General features: G+C 31.5%; 4 protein-coding genes across 4 annotated transcripts; 1 reads left to right on the top strand and 3 right to left on the bottom strand.

The window, feature by feature from the left end:
• Positions 1-1,056: 1,056 nt before the first annotated feature.
• PGO_114370 (phenylalanine--tRNA ligase) lies at positions 1,057-2,598 on the top strand (the record flags this gene model as incomplete). Its single annotated transcript, XM_028688771.1, has 1 exon — positions 1,057-2,598. One exon carries the CDS (start codon positions 1,057-1,059, stop codon positions 2,596-2,598), a length of 1,542 nt encoding a protein of 513 aa, XP_028544572.1.
• Positions 2,599-2,813: 215 nt separating this feature from the next.
• PGO_114360 (hypothetical protein, conserved) lies at positions 2,814-11,808 on the bottom strand (the record flags this gene model as incomplete). The annotated part of the gene is made up of 16 exons (XM_028688770.1): positions 2,814-2,876; positions 3,128-3,291; positions 3,433-3,597; positions 3,681-4,113; positions 4,285-6,571; positions 6,768-7,497; positions 7,701-7,874; positions 8,165-8,262; positions 8,452-8,523; positions 8,695-8,872; positions 9,095-9,236; positions 9,405-9,756; positions 10,003-10,194; positions 10,446-10,543; positions 10,776-11,027; positions 11,671-11,808. The coding sequence occupies 16 exons, from the start codon at positions 11,806-11,808 to the stop codon at positions 2,814-2,816; spliced, it is 5,538 nt and encodes a 1,845-aa protein (XP_028544571.1).
• Positions 11,809-13,800: 1,992 nt separating this feature from the next.
• On the bottom strand, positions 13,801-14,952 carry PGO_114350 (hypothetical protein, conserved; the record flags this gene model as incomplete). The annotated part of the gene is made up of 1 exon (XM_028688769.1): positions 13,801-14,952. One exon carries the CDS (start codon positions 14,950-14,952, stop codon positions 13,801-13,803), a length of 1,152 nt encoding a protein of 383 aa, XP_028544570.1.
• Positions 14,953-17,349: 2,397 nt separating this feature from the next.
• On the bottom strand, positions 17,350-22,815 carry PGO_114340 (hypothetical protein, conserved; the record flags this gene model as incomplete). The annotated part of the gene is made up of 1 exon (XM_028688768.1): positions 17,350-22,815. The coding sequence occupies one exon, from the start codon at positions 22,813-22,815 to the stop codon at positions 17,350-17,352; it is 5,466 nt and encodes a 1,821-aa protein (XP_028544569.1).
• Between the last annotated feature and the right edge of the window lie 1,141 nt (positions 22,816-23,956).

Here is a 23,956-nt window from a genome sequence, read left to right as displayed (position 1 = left end):
CATGTGTAATGTATTGTTTATTTTATTTTATATTTTATTTTATATATTCTTTTTTTTTTTTATTTTATGTATTCTTTTTTTTTTTTTTATTTTATGTATTCTTTTTTTTTTTTTTTTTTTTTTTTTTTTTTTTTTTTTTTTTTTTTTTTTTTTTTTTTTTTTTTTTTTTTTTTTTTTTTTTTTTTGTTTTTTTTTTTTTTTTTTTTTTTTTTTTTTTTTTTTTTTTTTTTTTTTTTTTTTTTTTTTTTTTTTTTTTTTTTTTTTTTTTTTTTTTTTTTTTTTTTTTTTTTTTATTTTATGTATTTCTTTTTTTTTTTTTATTTTATTTTTTTTTTTTTCGGTTAAGTGGTTCTCCTTTCTGCTTCATTCTTATGCACTCATAAATATGAATCATTTTGTGAATCTGTTGGCTCCTGAAAAACTGTGTCCCGTGGGGGGTACTTCTCTTTAAACATCTGTGAAGATGTATGAAAAGTATGGGTAAGACTATGCATGCATATATGTACACCCGTACAATCTACATGTAAGCAGAGTCTCTGCTTTTTCATCCATTATTTCGATTCCCAACGGAGAGGTGGTACAAAACGTTTAAAAAATCGACAGCACTGCACTATGAGAAGGAAAATGCAAGGGAAGTGGTGAGAAGTTATTCACCTGCTGAAATCTTTCCCCATTTTAACTATTACCTGGGAGAGGCGAAAAAATCTTGGTTATGTATATCTTAACTACCCCCAAATGAATTTCGCCAAAAAGTTTGACCTTCCAACGTACTTTTCTCATTCTTTTTCACTTTTACTGGATTGGAATTGGATTATGTATATATATATATATATATATATATATATATATGTGCATGCATGTATGTATGTATATATGTATGCATTGTATTTTTCCTTTCTTTCTTCTTTTTTTTTTTCACTTCTCCATTTTTGCATTTCCCTCCTAATGCCCTTACAGATGGATAACTTGTAACCTGTGATGCTGCTCAGCCCCCTCATTTTTGATAATGCAAAAGGCTACTTTAAAAACCCACATGCAGAATCAGAACCCCAAGAAATGGTGCTACTGTTGCCAAAACTCATTTTGTTAAATGAAGGGAAAGCACTACACCATGTTACAAATCACCCAATAAAGACAGTAAAAAAAAAAATTGAAAATTTTTTTAAATATGAATCCTTTGACAACTTAAATAGTGACATATCTATAAAGCAGAACTTTGATGACCTATTTGTGCCCTTAACACATCCTGCTAGAAGCATAAAAGATACATTTTATTTAAATGAAAATTACATTAAGCAATTTTCAGAACATCATAAAAATGTTTACACCTCATTAGAGAACTTAAATGGCATCTATAAATACTACTTAGCAAAAAAACTAGTGGGTCATCAGAAGATCATATTAAAGAGGACTCATATGACAGCTCATTTACCTGACTTGTTAAGACAGAATTACAAAAATGTTATTTACACCGGAACCGTGTATAGAAAGGATGAAATTGATAGGTTCCATTTTCCCATTTTTCATCAGACCGATGGATTTTTACTACGACCAAACAATTTTAATGTAGAAACAGATTTGAAAAGAAATCTAGAACAGTTGATTACAAACTTGTTCAATTCTACCAAAATAAAGATGAAATGGGATAACAATACGTCATTTCCCTTTACAGATCCATCTTATGAATTGTATATTCAGAGACCACATCTCGCATGTCGAAACGATTGTAATATCACCACAGCCATCGATGGGATCAAAAATAAATTCTCCGATGAGGACCCTCCATGGATTGAAGTCATGGGATGTGGAAAAATAAAAAAAGAAGTAATTGCAATGGCTCTCTTCGATGAAGAAATACACCAAATAATAGAAAAGGAAATTGCCTCTTATGACATAGGACTCTTAAATGAGCTCCACTCAATTTCGTGTGAAGATACAGAAACGGATACCTTTGTCTCCCGTGTCATTGGGGCCGAAGATATCGCGGATATCACTGCCCAGATTATTACTTCAGATCCGAGGGATAGTATCTCTCCAGATCCCACTAAGAGTGAACTTAACCATACTACTCCCATTCCCCATTCGCATATGCAACCCATCATTGAGAAACTTTGCAGTGATCACCTTAACATGAAAATTCAATCCCAAATTAACGATTTTTTAAAAAGTATAAATCATGAAGGATGGGCATTTGGCATAGGACTCGAACGATTGGCCATGCTTTTATACCACATCAATGATATACGTTTATTTTGGAGTAATGACAACCGGTTTATTAATCAGTTTAAAGAAGATGAAATAACTCCATTTCATCCTTTTAGTAATTTCCCAGCCGTAGAAAAAGATATTTCTTTTTATCTTAGTAACGAATTTAAAGAAAGTCTATTCTTCCAAATATGTAGGGATGTAGCTCATGAAAATATAGAACAAGTAAAAAAAATAGATCATTACCATAACCCACGTAGTAATAAAACAAGTGTATGTTATCGAATAACCTACCGCTCTCATACTCAGAATCTTACCCATAAGCAAGTCAATGAACTCCAAAACAAGATTGTACAAATGTTGGTTGAGCACTGTTCTGTCACAATACGCTGAGTTTGCTGAGTTTGCTGAGTTTGCTGAGTTTGCTGAGTTTGCTGAGTTTGCTGAGTCTGCCGAGTCTGCTGAGTCTGCCGAGTCTGCTGAGTCTGCCGAGTCTGCTGAGTCTGCTGAATGCTGAATCCGGATTTTATGTTTCTTTGCGTATCTATTGGTGTGCCCATTTGTGTATCTCTTTACTGTGTTTTCTTTTTTTAAAATTTCCCATATTGCTATCTCGTGTTAAAATCCTTCTTCAGAGGTTTCTTCATTTTAGTTTCTCTCTCTTGTGCAGTCTACAAGTGAAACGAAAGTATTTTTTTTTTTTTTTTTTTTTTTCCTTATTGATGTTAATGCTTACAGTGCAAAAATTATATACATATAGAAAAAAAAAAAAAAAAAAAAAAAAAAAAAAAGAAGGAATATTTGCATAAACACATTTAATAAGCAGCCATTTTATCTGCTCTTGTTCTTAAAAAAAAAAAAAAAAAAAAAAAATTCTCAGTCGTTAAGATAAGTTGTTTCGTTTTTTCCCTCATTATAATACCATCCAGGGTACCAAACATCCTAAAAATACCCAATTTGACATTATTCCTCCAACTAAAGGATAAACTTTGCAATATATGAAAAATGAAATATTGTCTATGGATAGTTTCATTATATTTTCAAATCGCTTAGAATGTAACAAAAATGACTTGACCTCGTAAAAATCTGTGACAAAAGAAGAAACATAAATACGTGTTGAAAAGGACGCTGAGGGAAAAATCGGTTAAGAGATGTTCGACATTGCCAAGTGTGTCCAACTATGCACACACATACATGCATACATACAAGTTTGCCCTCTAAATTTACCAATTGTCGAAAAATGAATAGGAAATCCTACAAACGTATGGTTATGTGGGACGGGGAATTTGTAGTATTGCCAATTAAAATACTGCTCCTCCTGAGGTCCAAAATAGAAGCGTGTCGCAAACAGTGCGAGTCGATGCACAAAAAAAGAAATGATTATTTTAGGTGCTCATGTGTGAAGAAATGGGTATAAATAAACGCAAATTTTAGATGGAATTACCCTACAGAAGGCGAGAGGCAGGGATGGAGACAGAGCAATCGGAGGGGAGGGAGAAAAAAGAACAAGTGCCTCCTTCCCGTAATAATCACCACTTTGTTTATTACAACATGTTGCGAAATCGAGATGTGCAATCTTACCAATGCATAATACCAGTTCCATTGAGAAATTTGATGAGCAACATACTTGGAGGTGGAATCTAATCTACTCCAAGTTTTTGGAGGGAATAATGTGGGTTTTTTTTCTTTCTGCTCATTTAAACCATGTAGGTGTATTTCATCATTTTGAGTATTGACATTATCATCAAGCCTATTATTTATATTTTTTTTCCCTTGCACGTTTTCATAATAAGTTCTCTGAAAATTGTCAGCATTCATCATATAGCCATTGTTGTTGATTGCATAATTATTTGATGTCATTGGTTTCTCTCTGTAATTATTTTCTATCTTCTCTTTTTCGTCATTCTGCTTAAAAAGTTTACAGAAAAAGAATGGTTAAAATAAAAAATAAAATAAAAAATAAATAAGAGTTTGTACTCGCTTTAGCATGTGCAAAGGACATATATCATGTCTGCATGTTCATACATGTCATAAGCATCTATCACTCATACTTGCTTCTCATCTGAACATCTCATATACCTGGTATACCCCCAATGGATTACTTCCTGTATCAAACAAATTTGGATCTGTATACATCTGGTGATGGCTCTCACAAAGGAATAATTTCCTCCCTTGCGATATTCCTACTACTTCTTTATCATTAGGTAAAATAAAGCTCTTTTTTTTCTCTTTCACTTTTTCTATTATATGGCATGAATTTTTCTTAAAACATAAATGACCTTTCTTTTTTCTCCTAAACTCATGTCTTAACAGAACAAGTTTGCATTTAATCAAGCTTTCTTTCATACTAGCTATACCATCATCATCATCGCGATGAATGGCATCATCACCTTTGCAAGAATGCCTCATGTGATACAATCTTTCCTTTTCCATTTGCCCAATTTGACGTAATTTTTTATGTTTCTGGATCAATTTCATCAATTTCTGATTAATTAGGTGTCCCTTTCTCCTGTCTCGTTTGTTAAATTTAATGCACGCAGGGTTATTTTTTCTTGTGGTCTTCGAATCGGTTCTATTTATTTGCAATTTCGAAGTGTTCACATTGTTCACATTGTTCACATGGTTCACATGGTTCACATGGTTCACAGGGAATGGTCTACTAACATTCCTTCGCATCAGTTCTCCACCCCTTTGTTCCTCTGCTGGTTCGCTACCCCTGTATATCTCTGCTGCATGGTTTGAGATCTCTCCCTGTCTTAATGTTTCCTCAACAGTAAGGTCAACTTCATTCACATCTAACTGTTTCGCTTCGATATGGTCATAATTATCATCACATGGGCACCTAGAATAAGAACCTTTCGATGGGATCATGAGGTAACCATTAAACGTACACTCACTTTTTAAACATCTCGTCGTGTCGCTAGATGGTGCATTGAAATTGTGGAACTCGTTATGCATTGGCTCATTTACCCCATTTGTACATATGTGTTTGCTTAATAAATTTTTCAAAAACACCTGCGTATCTACAAAACCATAAAATGCATCTTTATTTAGGAGATTATGTTGGAAGAAATTTTGTTCCAATTTAATATCGGTCATTTCCTCCTTCATAAGCTTTTCTTTCAGCTTTAACTTTTTTTCAAGTTTAAACATGCTGCTATATTTTTTGTTATACTTGTTGATAAACTTGTTTTGCACGCTTGTGCTATTATTGCAGTATTGTTGCTTCTCATCCTCTCCTTCCTCCTCCTCTTCACCATCATAGTAATATTTTTCTTTTATTTCTTTATACAATTCTTCTTCATTTTCATCATCTTTTAAATCTCTTTTAGTCGTATCTCCTTCAGAATTATCATTGCTATCACGCAGGTTGATGCTTAGCTTCTCTGTGTTCTGGACACCTTCTTCCTCTGCATTTGGAATGGTGTAATGATTTTCCTGCTTGATTCCTCTCCTCACTTTTTCGCTCACATTTTCTCTCACTTTTTCTCTCACTTTTTCTCTCACTTTTTCTCTCAATTTTGCCCCTTCTAATTGATGATCATCACACTTGCAGCTGTCATCATTATCATCCTCATCCTTCTGTGGCTTGATACTCTCGTCTTCACTACTGGACACAGTGTTAGTAAACTTCTCGAAGGTCTGCTCTTCTACTTGAGCCCTGGGTTGTGCATGCACAATCTGTTCTTTCATATATTCGACCTTCTCTTGATAATGTACCGGTGCATTGCTGAAACGCTTTATATTTTTCTTTTTTACATTATCATCATAGTCATTTAATATACCAGCATGGCCATTATTAAAAACATAATTTTTTATATATTGTTCTTTTCCATTATTGTACACCTCATCATTCATACCATAAACGTAATCCTGTGGAATGCTAGTCAAATGCTTTTTTTGTTCCATATTCATCACATTCATCATATTCATATTTTCATTCGGGTGATATGACTCATAAAAATTTAAATTATCTTTATTTACATATTGTGCTTCAATATTTGGATAGAAATCATTTTTGTATTGAGACCACGTTTTTCTTAATTCACCTTTTTCCATTTGATTCATATTTTCTCTTCTATCTCCTGTTCCTTGTGCCTGCAATGATTCAGGTGTTACATCTGCAAATACATCACCCCCAACGGTCACCACCTTAGGATCTGATCCCTCAGCCCATTCATAATTTTCTGGTTTTGGGTTATAATTATTATCCAGATTTAATTTATATTCACATAAGTCAATATACATTTCTAAAAAGCATCTTATATCCTTGGAATACTCAAAGTTCGTTTCAAGACCTTCTTTATTTCTCATGAACAGAATCATTTCTTGTATTTCTTCTTCTAAGTCTTTTGTGTATTTTATCCTGTAGAGAAGGATGTGGTGAGTTGGGATGAGGTGAAGATGGAGAAAATTATAATTCAAAAACTATACATCTCAAATGTGCAAACAAAATTTTCAAATTAATCAGAGGGATTGTCGAAATCAATGGTCATAGAGGGGAGAGAAGAGAGGGAGTGATTGCCAACTGAAAACTGTGCTCAGGGATTCACTCTTCTTACGAAAGCTTATCACTGAGAGGTGTTGAAATGGTAATTTCATTCTTTATATGAACAGGAGAATGATTGAGAAAAGGTCTCCAATGATAGTTATTCTCCAAATCGTAGAGAATACAGGCAGGGTGATGGTTCTGCATATTGCCATACAATTGTTCATCATTGAAAATAACCTCGATGGATGAATAAGGAACATAAGCTAATGTATTTTCATAATCGATTAAAAAGACTTTTGGAGAAATAGGAATATACTTGGAAAAATTTTCTAATAGATATTTTAAAGCTTTATTACAATTATAAGTTTCATTTTTTTCATATTTTACTTCAAACATATTATTAAAAAATTCTTCATCATTATGTAATATTTCTTCTATGTCAACTTGTTCATCTTTCATATGCTCTTCTCCATATAAGTCCATAGTATATAATTGGTTTTCTTCTTTCAAGTTATATTCCTCTTTTATTTCTTTTTCTCTCATTTTTAGTTCTTCTAATCCATATCTAATAAAGTTCATTAAATATTCCCCACTGTAATACCTTTCCTCGTTGCCATCATTTACCTTATTGATCATTTCCTTTTGTGTATTAATTTCAGAATTTTTTAAAAAGTTATTATTATTCCACCTATTCTTCAAATGTATAATACATTTGTTTGTCACTTCCCAGAAACATACCCATCCATTTTCATGTCTCGTCATTACCCAGTAGTGCTCCTTATTCCCATTGTTTATTGTTCCTTAGCAGAAAGAGAAAAGTAGGTTTAGGTTTCATTTTTGTGTTATAGTTATTTCACAATTTTTTCATGGCTATGTTGTGTGATTCTTCTTGTTTGAACATGATTATAACTATGATGTTGTATATAGTTACTCATACAGGAGTGCCAAATTGTATGTCATTTCAAAGACACATTCAGATAAACTACTCTTATGTTTTTCTTACCTTTACAAACGTATGCATCATACTCCAAACCCTTCAAGCAGCAGCACAGCAAAAGGGCATGATCCTGTATGGTTCCTTTCTTATATGACAGGAAAAAATACGGAGGGGTGAAAATGGATGACTCATCTTCGTTTTCAATATACTCAATGTTGTTAATCCAGTGAAATAAAGGGCCTTGTAAAAGTGAAATAGAAGGGAGGAGTAATGGAAAAATTATTTTAAACTATGGGGGTAGTACATAATAATGTGGTAACAATAAATAACAATAAGTAACAATAAGTAACAAAAAAGGATATGACGAATTGTCTCCCCCTAGCACTTCCACACCAATACACACAGATGTAGACGTGGGCACAGACATGGGCATGGGTAATTACACATATACACATACGCACATTATCATCCCATTCAACAAATAAATGGGCAAAACGACCAATAAACCAAATGACGCTAAATGCAATTACCAGGTGTCGATACTTGAGCAGGTAAATTAATCGAAGTGATGAAACTGCACAGAGGGTAATAGTTATTATCAAAGTCATTTCTGCTCACACACGGGTAACTACAAACAGGGTATAGGTGTTAGGAAAAATTGTGTAAATTTTTTCAAGTGAAAGGTAACATATATATATGTAGATCCCATGCGGATGTAAATTATTAGGACAAGTACGTAATTCTGCATACGTTTTTTCCTTAGACAAATAATGATATAAAAAAATCACTTTTTTCTGTTTTATATCTCTTTCATTACCTCCTATTTTTAATTGCCCTCGGGAACCACTGTATATATGTATCCTTGAATTTGTTGAAGTCTCTTTCCCACCTGCATTGTGTTTTCAAGCATACCACAAATGTGTACATATAAAAAATAAACACAACTGAGATCTCAAACTTATATGTATACAAAGAAAAAATATCGTCTGCTTTGCATGTATACGACAAATGATGAATGATTGATCCCTCGAGCTGAGTCTTGTTTTCATTCTTTTCGTACCTCTTCGACATAGACTTGTAAATTGTAGAAGAATTTTGAATTTTGTTTCCTTCCACAAAGACCAATCCACTGGGGAGTGGGGGAATGACAAAGGCTTCTACCGAAATTGTTGAGTCCTTCTTCGTCTGTATATTTTCTGTATTTAATGATTTCAAATGAACCCTAGAATACATTAACTCTGTCATGGAGAATGTCAATGTAAAGGAAAAAAAGGGAAAATATGAAAAGAAGAAGCGAAGAAAAAGAAGAAGCGGAAGAAAAAGAAGAAGCGGAAGAAAAAGAAGAAGCGGAAGAAAAAGAAGAAGCGGAAGAAAAATCTACAACACCAATTATCAATTATCCTCCAACGCAAACACTTAAAGGTCAATATTTTTGTTCATGCAGGGAACTCATCACCTACCTAAGGTATTCTTGTATACAACAGTTTTATATTTCCGTACATAATAATCGTCGTAGTTATCACTTGAAATGTTAATTCCCCCATTTGACATGTCATAATTATCCTTATAATCATTGTACATGGAGGTACTTTGGGAGTTTTCCTGTTTTTGGAGAAGAAAAAAGAAATGAATCCTGAAAGAACCCATCGTAAACGAATCAATAAAAGCGAAAGAAAAGAGGCATTGGCTTAGTAGACACATCTACTGCTGAAATGATGGAAAAAAAAAAAAAAAAAAAAAAAAAATCTTTCACCTAGTTTCATAATTTACCTGAGCCAGAGATCTGTAATCAGGTGTTCCATAATTAAATATGTCAGCAAAGGGTAGTTCAAAAATTCCTAAAATTGTTGAATAAATTTCATTATTGTTATGAACCTCGAAACATATTTCTCCCTTGGAAATTAAATCAATTGGCAATACATTCCTTATTAAACTTTCATGTGTTAATTCTTTTTTATCTACTAGTCGTATGGGGAAATATAAGTTTTGATAAAAAAAGGGAGAAGTAGTTTTCGACACTATATCTGTTTTGTTAACAATTCCATCCCATTTCACCCACACGTTTATATTCACGTTGTTTAGATCTATGCTACTGATGGCTAGGTTTTCGCATTTTATTATTCTGGTGACGGATACGAGGAAAAAAAAAAAAAAAAAAGGGAGGGGGGGGTACGGGGGCGTTTACGATGCAAAAATAAGCACATATTTTCGTTAATATGTATATATGTTTATAAACATATGTGTTTTTGTATACATATATGTATATGCATTTAGACACGTTCATGTGTCCAACTGGAGGAACCTCATAGCATCACTTCACGTGAACTGCAAAAGAATGCAAAAGAATGAAAAAGATATCTGTACCCACCTTATCACTAAGTAATGATCATTCAAAACAAGTTGGTTTACTAGTGTAGCGTCACTTAACGGTTGAACCGGTCTTTGCACATTACTGTCTCCTTCATCTATCCCATAGCTGTTGACAAAACATTTTATATTCCCCACAATTTCACCCTGTCTGAACTTTGTCTTGTCTAATGTTAGCTTTTTTACTATGCCTCTGGAGGTGCAAAAGGGCGATAGGAGAGTGAAAAATTAAAAAAATTAAAATATGAACCAACTAGATAAATGGTAAAGCAGGTAACCAAATAGATAAGTAACATAACAGAACAAACACATATATATATATATATATATATATATATATATATATATATATATATATATATGTATATATGCGAGGAATTTCCTTAAATGAACGTCCAACAACACGCGTGGCCTTCATTGTTGAAGTGATATTCTTATCCATACTTAAAAAAAGGGTGTTCTGTCACAGTTTTTAAGGATATGATACAAGATCCTAAGAGTATGGGTGGTTTGTATCTATTGCTAGGGTTACATGACAGTACCTTAGAGAAGGAAACGAGAGAATGTAAATAAAAAAAGTGTGAGTAAAAGCAACTGGAATAAAAACAATGAGAAGCAATCAAGCAGGACAGAACAGATTTCATACATTCTCGAGAGAAGGAATCTGCTCATTAGCACACAAGAGTGTATCCCACATAAGCAAACAAAAATAGGGTACGTAATAAAACATTCCCTTTTGGTGCAATAAAAAAAAAAAAATGAAAAATATATTACTGTGAGGATAAAAAAGGCATTTGCTAATTGTTGATAAGTTCCAATAAAGCAAAAATATCCAGGGTAAAGCCAAAAATTATTGTGTGACTTGTGCGAACTGTGAATAACCCAATCATCTTCACTTAGGGGAAATTTGAATCGTAAAATTTTTGGTAGAGCTTTTAAATATTGGGGCATTTCGACATTTGCTATGAACCACCAGCTGTCCAACGCCATGTGAAATTCGAATATCTCTGACAATTGCATATACACCTAGAGGGTAAAGCAGATAAGTATGCATATATATATAAATATATACATTTATACATATATACATATATACATTTATATATTTATATATTTATACATATATACATTTATATATTTATACATTTATGCATGTGGTCGAAATGGTTCAATTTGAGTGAACCCCCCCAGTAAGCGAAACGGGGGAAAATATCTGTTGGATAAATACATAAGAGAGAAACGCGAAAAACAGAGAATGAGAAAATTACCCCTAAACGCTGGGTCTCAAAAGTGATGTTCTTTTTCTCTATCTTCTTTCTAAGGATTATGTTCGTGTCTGGATCATTTTCAATAATCTCCTTCAATGTTTTTTTGGAAGAGGAATATAGTTCATTAAATATAAATCCTTTTATTCGCCACATTTCTATTTTTATTTCGAAATTTTGCAAATCCTCATAAGATATGCTCAGCTCCTTTTCCGCCCAAACGGGCACTGTAAAGGGGATTCAAGGTGACATGAAAGTGTTCGTGCAAAATGATATTTTCATGTTTTTTTTTTTTTTTTTTTTTTTTTTTTTTTTTTTACATTTGTTTTCACTTCGTCATATATACGGATATAAGTTTTTATACACAAATATATATATATATATATATACATGCCAATATTTACTCCAAATTGTTTTCTCTCCTGTTTTTTCTCCTGTTCTTTCACCGGTTCTCTCTCCTGTTCTCTCTTCCTACGTGGAATTTTCAAGTATTTGACTTCCCCTGGTTCTATGGAATATCCAGGTGTGTATAACACCTCCATCTTCAGGTTTCCATAAAGCTTCAGTTTCCTTCAAAAGAATAAAGAGTTCAATTATTTCGGGTAAATACACTATCACACACCTACTTTTGCACAAGCGATGTTATACGGAATGGAACATCCCGTGCATATATTCCCCATTTAATTCGAGTTTTTACTTGATATTCCCAAAGGATATTAAATAAAAATTCTTTTGTAACTGATTTTCTAGGTTATGGATGCTCTTTATAAAAAATTCAAAACGCCATAATCGAGGTCTAAGCATTGGGTTATAGAATTCCTTTGCGATTTGTTCTCTCTATTTCGGAGGGAAGTAAAAAAACCGAAAAAGAAGATAAACTAAGGATACATAAAAAAAAAAAAAACAATTCGAACGGATAAGCACAAATAAACACGCCGAAATAAAATTTAGGAACAATTCATCACAATTCATTATTTGTTTACGACATATAGACTTCGACGCAACTCAACAAGTTCGTGTACTAACTTTTAATTCTTCATATAAATCAAGAAATGGCTCCTCAATGTCTTCTTCTTCATCAGTTGTACTTAAACTTTCGTCGCTAATTTCTGGCTCTTCATTTTTTTTTATTGCTTTAATTTTCCTATCTGGAGGATACCTCTAAACATATTTGTTAAAAGACAAGATATATGTAAGAAAAAAAAAAAAAACGTTGACATAGGCTGGATTAAGCACTCATAGACATATATATCATATGTGCACATTTTGATCTGGAAAACAAAAAAAAGCAGAAAACTCTTTTAACAAAAAAAAAAAAAAAAAAAAGAAAAGAAAAGAAAACTACGTTAACATGATTTTTAAGTAAATTAACCAAATTCTTTTTGATACTGCGCCCATACTCATCTTCATCAAATAAAGGTACTTCTAAAAAATGATCTTTTTTTTTTTTTTCATTTTCTTCATCATAAAAATCTTCTTCACTTTCGTATTCACTACCTTTTTCTTCACTTAAATGTTCCTTTTTATGCTCATTTTTGTATATCCATATTTCGTCCTTCAGTTCACTAATATGAACTTTCGTTTTCTCCTTTTGTTCTTCTGATTTGTTCTTACCTTCCTCCTCGTAAAATATTTCCTTTATTCTATTTATCAAGAACATTTTTGGGTGTGTAAAATGTACTTGCTCTGGATATCTAGGTAATCATTTAAAAAGGGTATTTATCCTAAGATAGGAGCACATCCCACAATTGCGTGTGGGTGTGTAAACATATTCAAGTATGCGTTCTTGTATGCATATGAATAGTTACATTTTTTCTTGTGTACAATCAGCAGAATGTTTCTTCCTTATCCTTGGGTTTTTTTTTTTTCTTGAATTTTCGTCTTTTGTAACACTGCGTGCAAGGCTTTTCATAAATGTGTGCAAACGAAGACCATAAATATTCACGCACGATGCATATATATATATGTGCATGTTTGTTTCTCACCTCATAGTTGTGTTCCTTTTTATTATTGCCATACATATATTTTTTTTCTTTTTTTTCACAGCCCCCTTTTCAGTTCAATCAACTCAAGGAGCATATTTTTTTGCGTATACCTGAATGTTGGGAAATAAGCAAAAAGGGGGAGCTATTTCCTCTTTCCCTCTCGCTGCCAAGGCTTGTCCAAAAAATAGCACTTCAAAATATTGAATAATTCTAACTTGTTCCTTTGAAAGATGCCATTTTTATGGTATTTTTTTAAAAGTTTTTTTTTTTTTTTAACAATTTTTTGTTAAAAAGTCAGAATAAAATTGAGAAAAAAAAAAAAAAAAAAAATTAAAAATTACATGAACATGGAATAAGAAAATGCCAAAAATAAGCCCCCCCAAAAAAAAAAAAAAAAAAAGCTAGTTCATAAATGATTCATGTTATCCCTAAAATGTATATAAACATGTGATTTCATAAATTTACACATTTTTACCAATGTGGAAATGTTCGTCCCCATTCACATGTTCTTGTGTTGGGTTATTTAATACGGGGATACACATGATGGATTTACAAAATAAACGGCGAAATGTCGCATTTTTTCTGATATCTCATGCCTATTCTGGGGTAGCTATTTGTTGGTTGCAAATTCATTGACGGTCTTTCTTTACAGAAAACGTTTTTCTTCACAAATTGAATTAAATCATTTGAAGCAAAAAAGGATACTAATAATTTTTTTTTCTCCTCTTTGGTAAAGTAGCTTAATTCGGAACCATTTATTAATGGCAAGAAATTTTCTTCTACGTATTTCTCCTTATCATTACTCATCGTTAATTTCCCCAAGTCTTTTTTTATTTGATGAGCACATTCAATAAATAATTTTTCATATTGCGATTTTTCAATATAATGCCTTGTCAGCTTTTCCTGTAAAGTACAATTTATATTTATTTGTTTCTTTAATTTCTTTTCCAAATTCATTACCTTGTAATTTAATTCTTTATTCATGTTATCTTCTCTTTTGGATTTTTGTTTCGTTTTGTTCTCAATATTTCCGCATTCACATTGGTCCTCAGCTTCCCCTCTTTTCTGAGCATTATGGCGGGCATTATTTCTTCTCTGTTTTTTTCCTACATTTCCGTAAAACTTACCCTTCTTACTTTCTTCCTTTTCATGTATATAATTTTCATCCATTTTTCCCACTTTGACCTCTCCACCTTCCTCGTTCTTTACCATCTCCTTTAGAATCACCTTATCATACATTTTGGCTAATTTTTTTTCCAAAAACAACATGTGATTTTTCATAAGTTCGCTATTCCTCTTCCACTTTTCAGCTTCCTTTTTCAAAAACTGAGAAACGTTGTCCAACCTTAAGCATTCGTTTATATACCATTTAAGTTCCTTTTGTAGTTTTTTCACCTTTTCATCTTTTAATTCTCTTATTTTTTCTTCCTTGACAATTTTTTTCAAAACTCGTATTTCTTTCTGAACATCGTACATATATGTGTTGAATGCCAATATATATTTCTCTTCGTTATCCTTTAGTATGGTATTAAAATGCATATTCATATTTTCGATAGTATTATTTAGGGCTTCGAATCGTTTTTGGACATTTTCATTATTTTCATCACCCTTGTTTTTGTCTTCCTTTGATAACTCATTTTTTTCTAACTTTGAACCTTCGTCCTGTACAGCACTTTGTTCGTTCAGTTCTTCGGTTGACATTTTTGGCTAAAAGTATGTTCATGTGTGTATATATATATGTGCTTCATTCTATAGGTTCACATATATAGGTATAGGAGCAAAACCATAGACCATATGTTTGTTTAGACAAGATTCATAAATTAACTTAGGTTTCGCATATAAAAAATAATGATTCAGGTCCCTCTTAGTATTTCGTTTACTACTAACAATTTATGCTTCTACAATCACATGGAAGGGGGAAAAAAAAAAAAAAAAAAAAAAATTTGGCTTCTTTCCACACACGTGCATGTATTTTAGAGATATTTTTAAATATCGCCTCACTTTACCCATTAAAGCACACATAAGATTATCTTAATTTTGTCTACTTATATACAATTGTTCATGTATCTTTAAGACCTCTCTTCTCAAATTAAAAGTCTATGTTTAATATAAAAGAAAAAAAAAATAAAAATGTGGAGAGGGGAGAAAAAAAAAAAAATAGCCCTCACTTATTCTTTTTGTTGAGATGAAGAATCAATTTTTTTTTTTCCACCCCTCTCCACATTTTTTTTTTTTTTTTCCACCCCTCTCCACATTTTTTTTTTTTTTTTCTCCATCTTCTCCACATTTTTAAAAATGTGCAAAAATGTTACATTTAATAGAGCATGTGCTACACCATTTTCGCGTAAGATTCTCAATATGCGTATTCTTATAAATGATAAATTTTATCACGAGGAGAGAGAATCTTCATTATACTTTTTCTTTTTTTTAAATCATTTTTGCCTTAATGGAAATACAAATATATGTCAATTATTGCTCTTTCCTACCCTTCGCGTAGGCATTTAACCTTTGTCTACCTTGTCCTTGCTATGGGTATTGTGCCAAAGAGCCCAGGTTCTTATTTTGTTTGGTAGATCAGATTTTGCAGCGATTTTACAGAAATTTCGAAGCAATTTCGAAGCAATTTTGAAGCAATTTCGAAGCAATTTTGAAGCAATTTCGAAACAATTTTGAAGCAATTTCGAAACAATTTCGAAGCAATTTTGAAGCAATTCCTATATCATTTGCTTATAGTCTCAACTTTGTTTTTCATTCAGATAGAGACATTTTCTTTAAAACAATATTTTTCCCAAGCGTAAAAAAAGAGACAGGTTCTATTTCCAACCCGAGGGGACGAGTTTGTGCCTACTTTGCCGTTAACTGGTTTGATATTTTTTTCCGACCAGTTAAATATTGCACTTGAAACGAGAAATTAGGAACAATATCCGGATATACAGGGAGAATTGGGTGCACCAAAAAAAAAAAATTGAGAAGTGTTGCGAGATGTTGCACACGACTTAGAAAAAAAAAAAAAAAAAAAAAAAACTGAGAGAACAACGAACAAACGAACGAATACACAGCTTCGCAAAAATTGTGAAATGGACAAGAGACAAAGGGATAGGAAAAAAATGATTTGAGTAGACAACAATGTGAAAAAGGTTTGGACGTGCTATTGGCCAACATACTGTCTCATATATTTTACTTTTCTTTAATTCGGTATGTGTTATGGGTATATTTACTAAAAAAGGTTGAATGGATCATGAGTCAAACAAATCACAGTTGTCTCGACATGTACACTCTTGAATTCATATCAGCGAATGTGCTACATCGCCAAACATATTCCACTTCATCGTGCATATGCTTTATTCTAACTTAAAAGGAAACGATGGATATATATATATATATATATATATATATATATATTTTACATGCTCGAAATGCAGAAACATGGGGGAACAAAAATAAACTTGAGAAATATAATAATTGGATGTGAATTTATCCAAATGTGTCAAGTGAAGTGGTTTGTAAAGTTTAACATAACATTAGAGGAAATATAAGGGGGGTCGTAAATAAATAGAAGACTACATAAATAGGAAAATGTATGAACAGGCGAATATATAAATGGGCGAACGTATGAATAGGCAAATGTATAAATTGGCTAGTATATGTACGGGCAAATACCCTGAACATCGCGTGAACAAACTGGTGGTTAAATTATATTTGTATCAACATAAAGTGACACCCCAGTCACACATAAGGGACTGAGCAAATTTTATAAATTTTGTTGTGAACTAAACAAAGACAGCACTACTGCTTTGCCTTTGTGCCATTCGTCCCAATTTAATCCTTTGCGATTTTTTTTTTTTTTTTTTTTTTTTTTTTTATGGGGTGGGCAGGCGAAAAAAAAATGAGGGACAAACGAAATGGCAAAACGCCAAGGTCATATATTATATAGGAATGACAAAAAAGAATAGACATATTATTCATCGAATGGAGAAAAAAAAAGAAAAAAAAAAAAAAACTTGATATTTAATTCCATTCCAGGTAAGGAAGTAATATATAGGAGTTATAATTTTATTCAAATATTGGAGGGGAAAAGGGTTTAGGATTTGAAAAAAATTAGCGACAAAATTCATTGGTCATATATTTGCTGCGTTTCAACTCGTTAAAAGATTTATTATTGCAATCATCGAAAATGTTGTAATCGCTGACAAATTTGCACTTGTTAATAAAATAATTAACTAAACTTTTTGTCGTATACTTTTTTGTAGACTTATGAATATATGGCTGTGAAAGGAAAATGGTGTATAGACAATCCTTCACTACATTGGATAACTCAGCTAGGTATCCCAAGACATCATTATGAATTGGTTGTATCTGTGTAATTTTATAATTCACCTTCAAATTAATTTGGGCAGTTTCTAAATGTTTAACTGTTTTTAGTAAACTGTTTTGAAGATCATACAATGTTTTAACTTCATGTACACCAAAAAACATATCTCCTATTAACATTTCGAAATATGCATTTTGCTTCACATCCACTTTATTTGACAACAGATAGGGTAAATAAGAATAAGCTCTTTTTTTTTTCGTGACTCCATCAAGGTATTTGTTACTTCTATCTGTTGTGCCCATTTTCGATTGGTACACTCTGTTTTGTTCTTCAAAAGAACCTTTTTTCATTGAATTATCCGATCCATTTGCCGATCCGTAACCTTGTCCCCATTCTTTTCCTTTTTCTTCTTCTTCTTCTTCTTCTTCTTCTTCTTCTTCTTCTTCTCCTCCGTTATGATCTGCTATACCATCTGCTTCTCCATCCCTGTGATGGAGAATTTCACCTGAACCTACTTTCTTGCGATTAATAAATAATTCTTCAACGCAATCAGAGAGCAACTTATAATCACACATTAAAATTTCAAACAATTTTTTGATATTTTCTATTCGTACGATATTAGCTTCTTTACTACCACTGGATGACATAGACAATTTTATTTTGCATAAGAAAAAAGCAGTTGCTGCTGGTAAACTCAAAATTCTCATCTTCTGAGAATGTGTTATTGATGAGAGAAGTTCACTTGTCTTTTTACTTTTCCTATTATATACTTTTAAAGATGGAATTATTCCATCAAATGCTTCTTCTAGTTTAAATGTGGATGGTGCTTTAAATAAAAAAAAGATAAAATTTTCGGACAAATATTTCATATACTTTACTTTAGTTACTAACTTGAGAAATTTATCTTCTAAATATATTAAATGTTTTATTTTATTCGACTTTTCATCAGTTCTATTTAAAAAATACAATGATGTTGATAAACACAAGTAAATATTACAGAAATCTTCCAAGTATAAATCTTCAAATAAGCATAATTTTTTATTTTTCTTATTTAATTTTATTATACTCGAAATGGCTGAACAGTCACTACTATCATCAAACACAGCAGAACAATAATTACTTCCCCTTCCATCATTTAATTCTATCCCATTCCTATACATACCTTTATTACTTTCCATTTGTTCCTTTTCCATGCGACCATAAATATCACCCTCCTCTCGAAGCAGTTCTATCCCTTTTTTATTTGTACCACGTCTTCCTGCACAAACACCTTTGTATGTTCCCTGGAATTGAAAATTTTCATCCTCATCAACATCGACCTTATCAGCATCGTCATGGTTGCTTCTATGGTGATATTGTTCAGATGTAGTATTTTTCCCGTGTTTAACATTCCCCTTCGTTTTATCATTACGGTTAGAAAACAAAATACCACTCCTTAGATCTTTCTGCTCAGACCGTGTTGGAGAACCAAGTGAGGGTGATTCAAAAGGAGGAGGTGAAGAAGAAGAAGGAGGATGATCCATGTTTGTTCTTCTCTCTGCTAGATATACTTCCTCATCTTTCAAATTCTTGAAATCTTTGCCATATTTTTCATGCCTCTTGTTATATTTATTATAGTAATAAAACAACAAAACGTAATAAGAATACTGAACCATGGTGGTAATATGCTCATTAAGTAAATTATTCGAAAGGAATAAATTTGATGATATGATTATTTTTAATGATCTCAACAAAGAAACGATAAACGGAATGGTTATATTTCTATCTCTCACCTTTTCAAAAATTTCCAGATGTTCCATTTTGTGAATATTTTTCTTGTTAAACAAATCGCTAGCTTTATCTACATTTATAATATTTATTTTAGGTGTCAGTTTCAACAGAATATCAAAAAATCCAAACAAAAATGATGGGCTAAAATTGTTACATGCACAATAAAAGTCATGCAATTGAAATATGGAAATGTTCCTCATCGCTACGCTTCTTACACATCCTATGGGTAGTTTTCCACCAACTATTTTCGATACTTTATTGAAATCATAAAACTGGATCATTTCCTCTAACTTTCTCTTTATGGATTTTATTAAATCATAAGTATGTTTATTAGTGTTGATGGAAAAATGTGTAAACTTCACTATATCACTTAGAACACTAAAATCATAAAAAATTAAATAACTCTTGTACAGCTCATTTTCCATATACATATTCTTATCACTCTTACACTTGGAACCTCTCTCTGCATTTTTCTCATTTATGTGTTTAATTTCGATCACTAATTTGTCTTTATTCCAAGCTACGTTCATTGGGGAGGACACTGATGTGTGGGTCGAAACTTCAGATGAAGTTGTTCCTATATGTGACAATGATAATGGGGTTAAATTTGCACCTCCTGTGCTCCTTAACTTTTTCAACTCTTTAACTACATCATCCAAATTTTTGTCAATATGAGCACATAATAACATTACAATATTTTTTAATAAAAATTTATTCTTCTTATATTTCTTCCCACTATTGTCATGACTTAAATTGTAATTCAAAAGGTAGCTGTTCATTTCATATGCATTATCTTTCACTTGGTACAAATCATAGCTCGTTAAAAAATTTCTGTGATAACATCTGTCTGTTTCCTCAGACTTCTCATAATAATAATTTATCACTTTCTCATCATTCATGTTGAAACATATACTTTTCTTTTTGTTCTTTTCATCTATCGTCTTGTCATTTCTATTCTTTAGAATTTTTTTATTTAAACTAGATGCGCTTTCCTTCATAATACTCTTTTTTTCCTCTTTCAAATGTGTATCATTTGAGAAGTCTTCAGCCTTTTGGGATTCTTCACCCACTTGAACAACTTTCGTCGATTTCATTTTTCGTGTTTCCAATTCATTCAGTGAAGGTTCCACATACTTCATTATGTCCAGGTGGATGTCATTTGACTGTGTCGCTTCTCTATCTTCTCTACCATCTCTACCATCTCTATCTTCTCTACCATCTCTACCATCTCTATCTTCTCTACCATCTCTATCTTCTCCACCATCTACATCTTCTCCACCTTCTCTACCACTTATTGCCTCTCTAGAGAGAACTTCCAACTCGTCAATATCCCCTAAAGAGACTTCAACGTACGGTCTGAAGTGAGCATCCGCGTCTTGAACCAACTTACGAGTTTTCTTAAGGCTCTTTGTTGAAGTGTTCAAAAAAATTTCCATTTCTGGAACAAATGAAAAGAAAGAACTAATTTTAAAAAGACGTATCAAAGTAAAATTGTCGACACTTGAAAGGTTTAAAGAATTATCTATGTGGTATCTCAACTTGTTTATAAACATATGTAAAATTTGATTTTGTGTATTAGGAATAAAAATAACCTTTCCTAAACATTCGGATAAAAATAATAAATTATTTAAAGAATAAAATTTCAATTTTTTATTTAATTTTTTAAGAAATATTGAAAAAGTAAAATTATACAAATCTTTCATATTGGATTGAAAAAATTCGGTATTGTTAAAGTCCAAATTAGAAGGATAAATCAAAGGATAATTATCTACACTCTTTATAAAACGAATGAAATATTTTTCATTCTCAAATTTAGATAAAGGATTTGCAATAGCATAATCAATTATTTTATTAAATAAATTATGATTTAGTACTAAAAATCGTAATAATATAATTAAACTGTAACTAAAATCGTATGGTTTCATTAAATCTAACTTTTTCTCGTAAGTCCATATAAGTGCATGTATGCTTTTACTGTTTATTTGATTTGTCAAATGATGTACCGTTTTCGAAAAGTAATTCTCACTAATCAATGTATCAATATGTTGTCTAAATATTCTATTTAAATAATCTCTTAAAATAGGAACATATTCACATTTATTTGAAAAGTAATTCATCAGATTAAACCACCGCTTAATCATTCTCACATCATACAATGTCTCTTTCCTTGAAGCATCATTCTGTTTTTTCAGTCTTCCTGATTTTTCTCTACTATAGTATTCATTCGAAATTGCACAAGTATTGCTATGGGGAATGTTCATCTTTGCACATTCTGCTTCCAAGTTGTTTTCAAAAGTGTCTAATTTTTTCTCTTCTCCCTTTAACTGAAGCTGATTTTTCTGTGATTCCTTGTTAATCCAATCCCTATTTTCTTCATTCACATGTTCTATTACGTCCCCTCCCTTTGGGCTCTTCCTACCCCCAGAAATACTTAAAAGATTCTTTAAATTTTTCATGTATGATTTTACTTTACTTTCGCTTTTCTTTTCCATTTGCAGAATATCCATTGTTCCCATATGACCAGGAACCTCTTCATACACTTTAGATTCAACTTCAATAGCACCTTCCAATTCTTCGACACATTTCCCTCTTTCGTGTAAATTGGTAATATCCCTTTCCCTCAAGGACATAACGAAGCATTCAAAAAATAAGTTATTCAAAATATTATTTTTCACGTTTTCATCGACATCCTTAAGATGGTTTAAAACCATGAAATATTCTAAATTTGACAATTTATCAAAAAATCCATTAATTTCTACTTTGTATTCTTCACTCTTGCTTTTTTTCGACACTAATTTATCTAACTGAATAAATATGCTGTTCCACGTTTTTATGTCATTTTTCCTTGATAAATTTTTACGTATAAAATCTAACACTTCGTTGATACTTAATCGGGAAAATTTCATGCACTTCTCCTTTTTTATGGATACTCCAACAATTTGTGTGAAATTCCTGAATTTTATTCTTTTCATCTTACTTGAAATGCAAAAACCAGATATGGGACACTTATCAGAAACGCTTAAAATATGTTTATGTCTTAATACATTTAAAAATTGTGTGTTGTTTTCCACTTCTTCCGTCGCTCCTCTCCTCACATGTGAGTCACCAATTCGAGTTCGCTTAATCTCTTCTCCTCGTTCTTCCCGTTCTTCAGGTTTCTCCTTTTTCACCCTGCTTCCTTCTATTACACCACCATTCATACGCAGCTTAGTATTCTGTGTGTTACACGAATACAACACACCTCTTCTGAAATTATAACACAATGCCCTAACAAGTTTGCTCTTGGTGGATTTGCGTCTTCTCAAGCTATTGCACAGGAATAATTTCTTATTTATTCTGGCAATCCCTGTATTTACAAAATTTCCCTCACACGTACTATTGTGAAATCTAGATTTATAGTCAATTCCTATATTCATATATTTATGTATTTTTTTATACTCTTGTTCATATTTATAAACCCTTTTAATCGCATATCTATTCATCATTTCTCCTTTGGCACTTTCTAAATTCTGCTATCTTCCTGTCACTTTTTTTTCTGAACTATTAATACGTATATAGACTTTTTTTTTTTTTTTTTTTTCCTTGCACTTTTTCTGAACAGTCATATATTTCTTTTTTAAACCTTTCTAAATTGTTAGTAATATATATATATATATATATATATATATATATATATGTTTTTTCTAATTTCGTTTTATTTAGTAATTACCTATTTGATTTTACATTCTTCATATTTTCCTATCATTGATAATTTAAAAAAAAAAAAAAAAAAAAAAAAAAAAAACCTTCCTACACACAACTTAAGATTTATGTTCCTACCCTTCCTTTCCTTTCTTTTTTTTTACTTTTGGCTTGTTATATTACAAGAGCTCATTGCAAATTTACCCACCTATTTACACTTGTAAGGTTAAATATATACTGCAACTGTGTGATATTTACAAAATATGAATGAACAGATGGACAAATGAACGAATGGTCGAATGAATGAAGGTGAATCACATTAAACGACTTTTGTACACTTGCTTAAGCATGTAGGAAGAAGATCATGAAAAGGTAGGGAGCATGATTTTATGGTAGGTGTATACATACAAATATTCATATAAACTGGGCTCGTGTTAAAAGTATAAGATAGTTTAACTCATCTGTACTTCTCATATAACATGTAGAACAATAACTAGGTATGATGTAGCTTCATCGTATACCATAATGTATATATGTGTATAATATACATACATTCATACATACATTCATACATACATTCATACGTACATTCATACATACATTCATACGTACATTCATACATACATACATTCATACATTTGTGCATACACTGTTTTCCTGTTTCTAAGGCTTCTTTTTTCTTTTCCCTTTCTGCATTTCTTTGGTGTGTTTTATTTCTTCCCCTTTTAAATAACGCTATTCAATTTACAAAATTTGTTTACTCCTATTACTACCATATAAGTTCATTCTGAAAATGAAAAAAAAAAAAAAAAAAAAAAATGATGGAGACCTCAATAAAAGCATACCTAAAGGGAAAATCATAACTTCAATTGATTTTTTCATATATATATATATACATATGTATGCATGTGTGACTCAATTTTTTTTTTTCTTTTTTTTATT

Source organism: Plasmodium gonderi (assembly GCF_002157705.1).
Source record: "Plasmodium gonderi DNA, contig: Chr11, whole genome shotgun sequence".
Taxonomy (NCBI): Eukaryota; Apicomplexa; class Aconoidasida; order Haemosporida; family Plasmodiidae; genus Plasmodium; species Plasmodium gonderi.
Note: the sequence above shows the minus strand (reverse complement) of the source record. Positions and strands in the feature narration are given on the sequence as shown.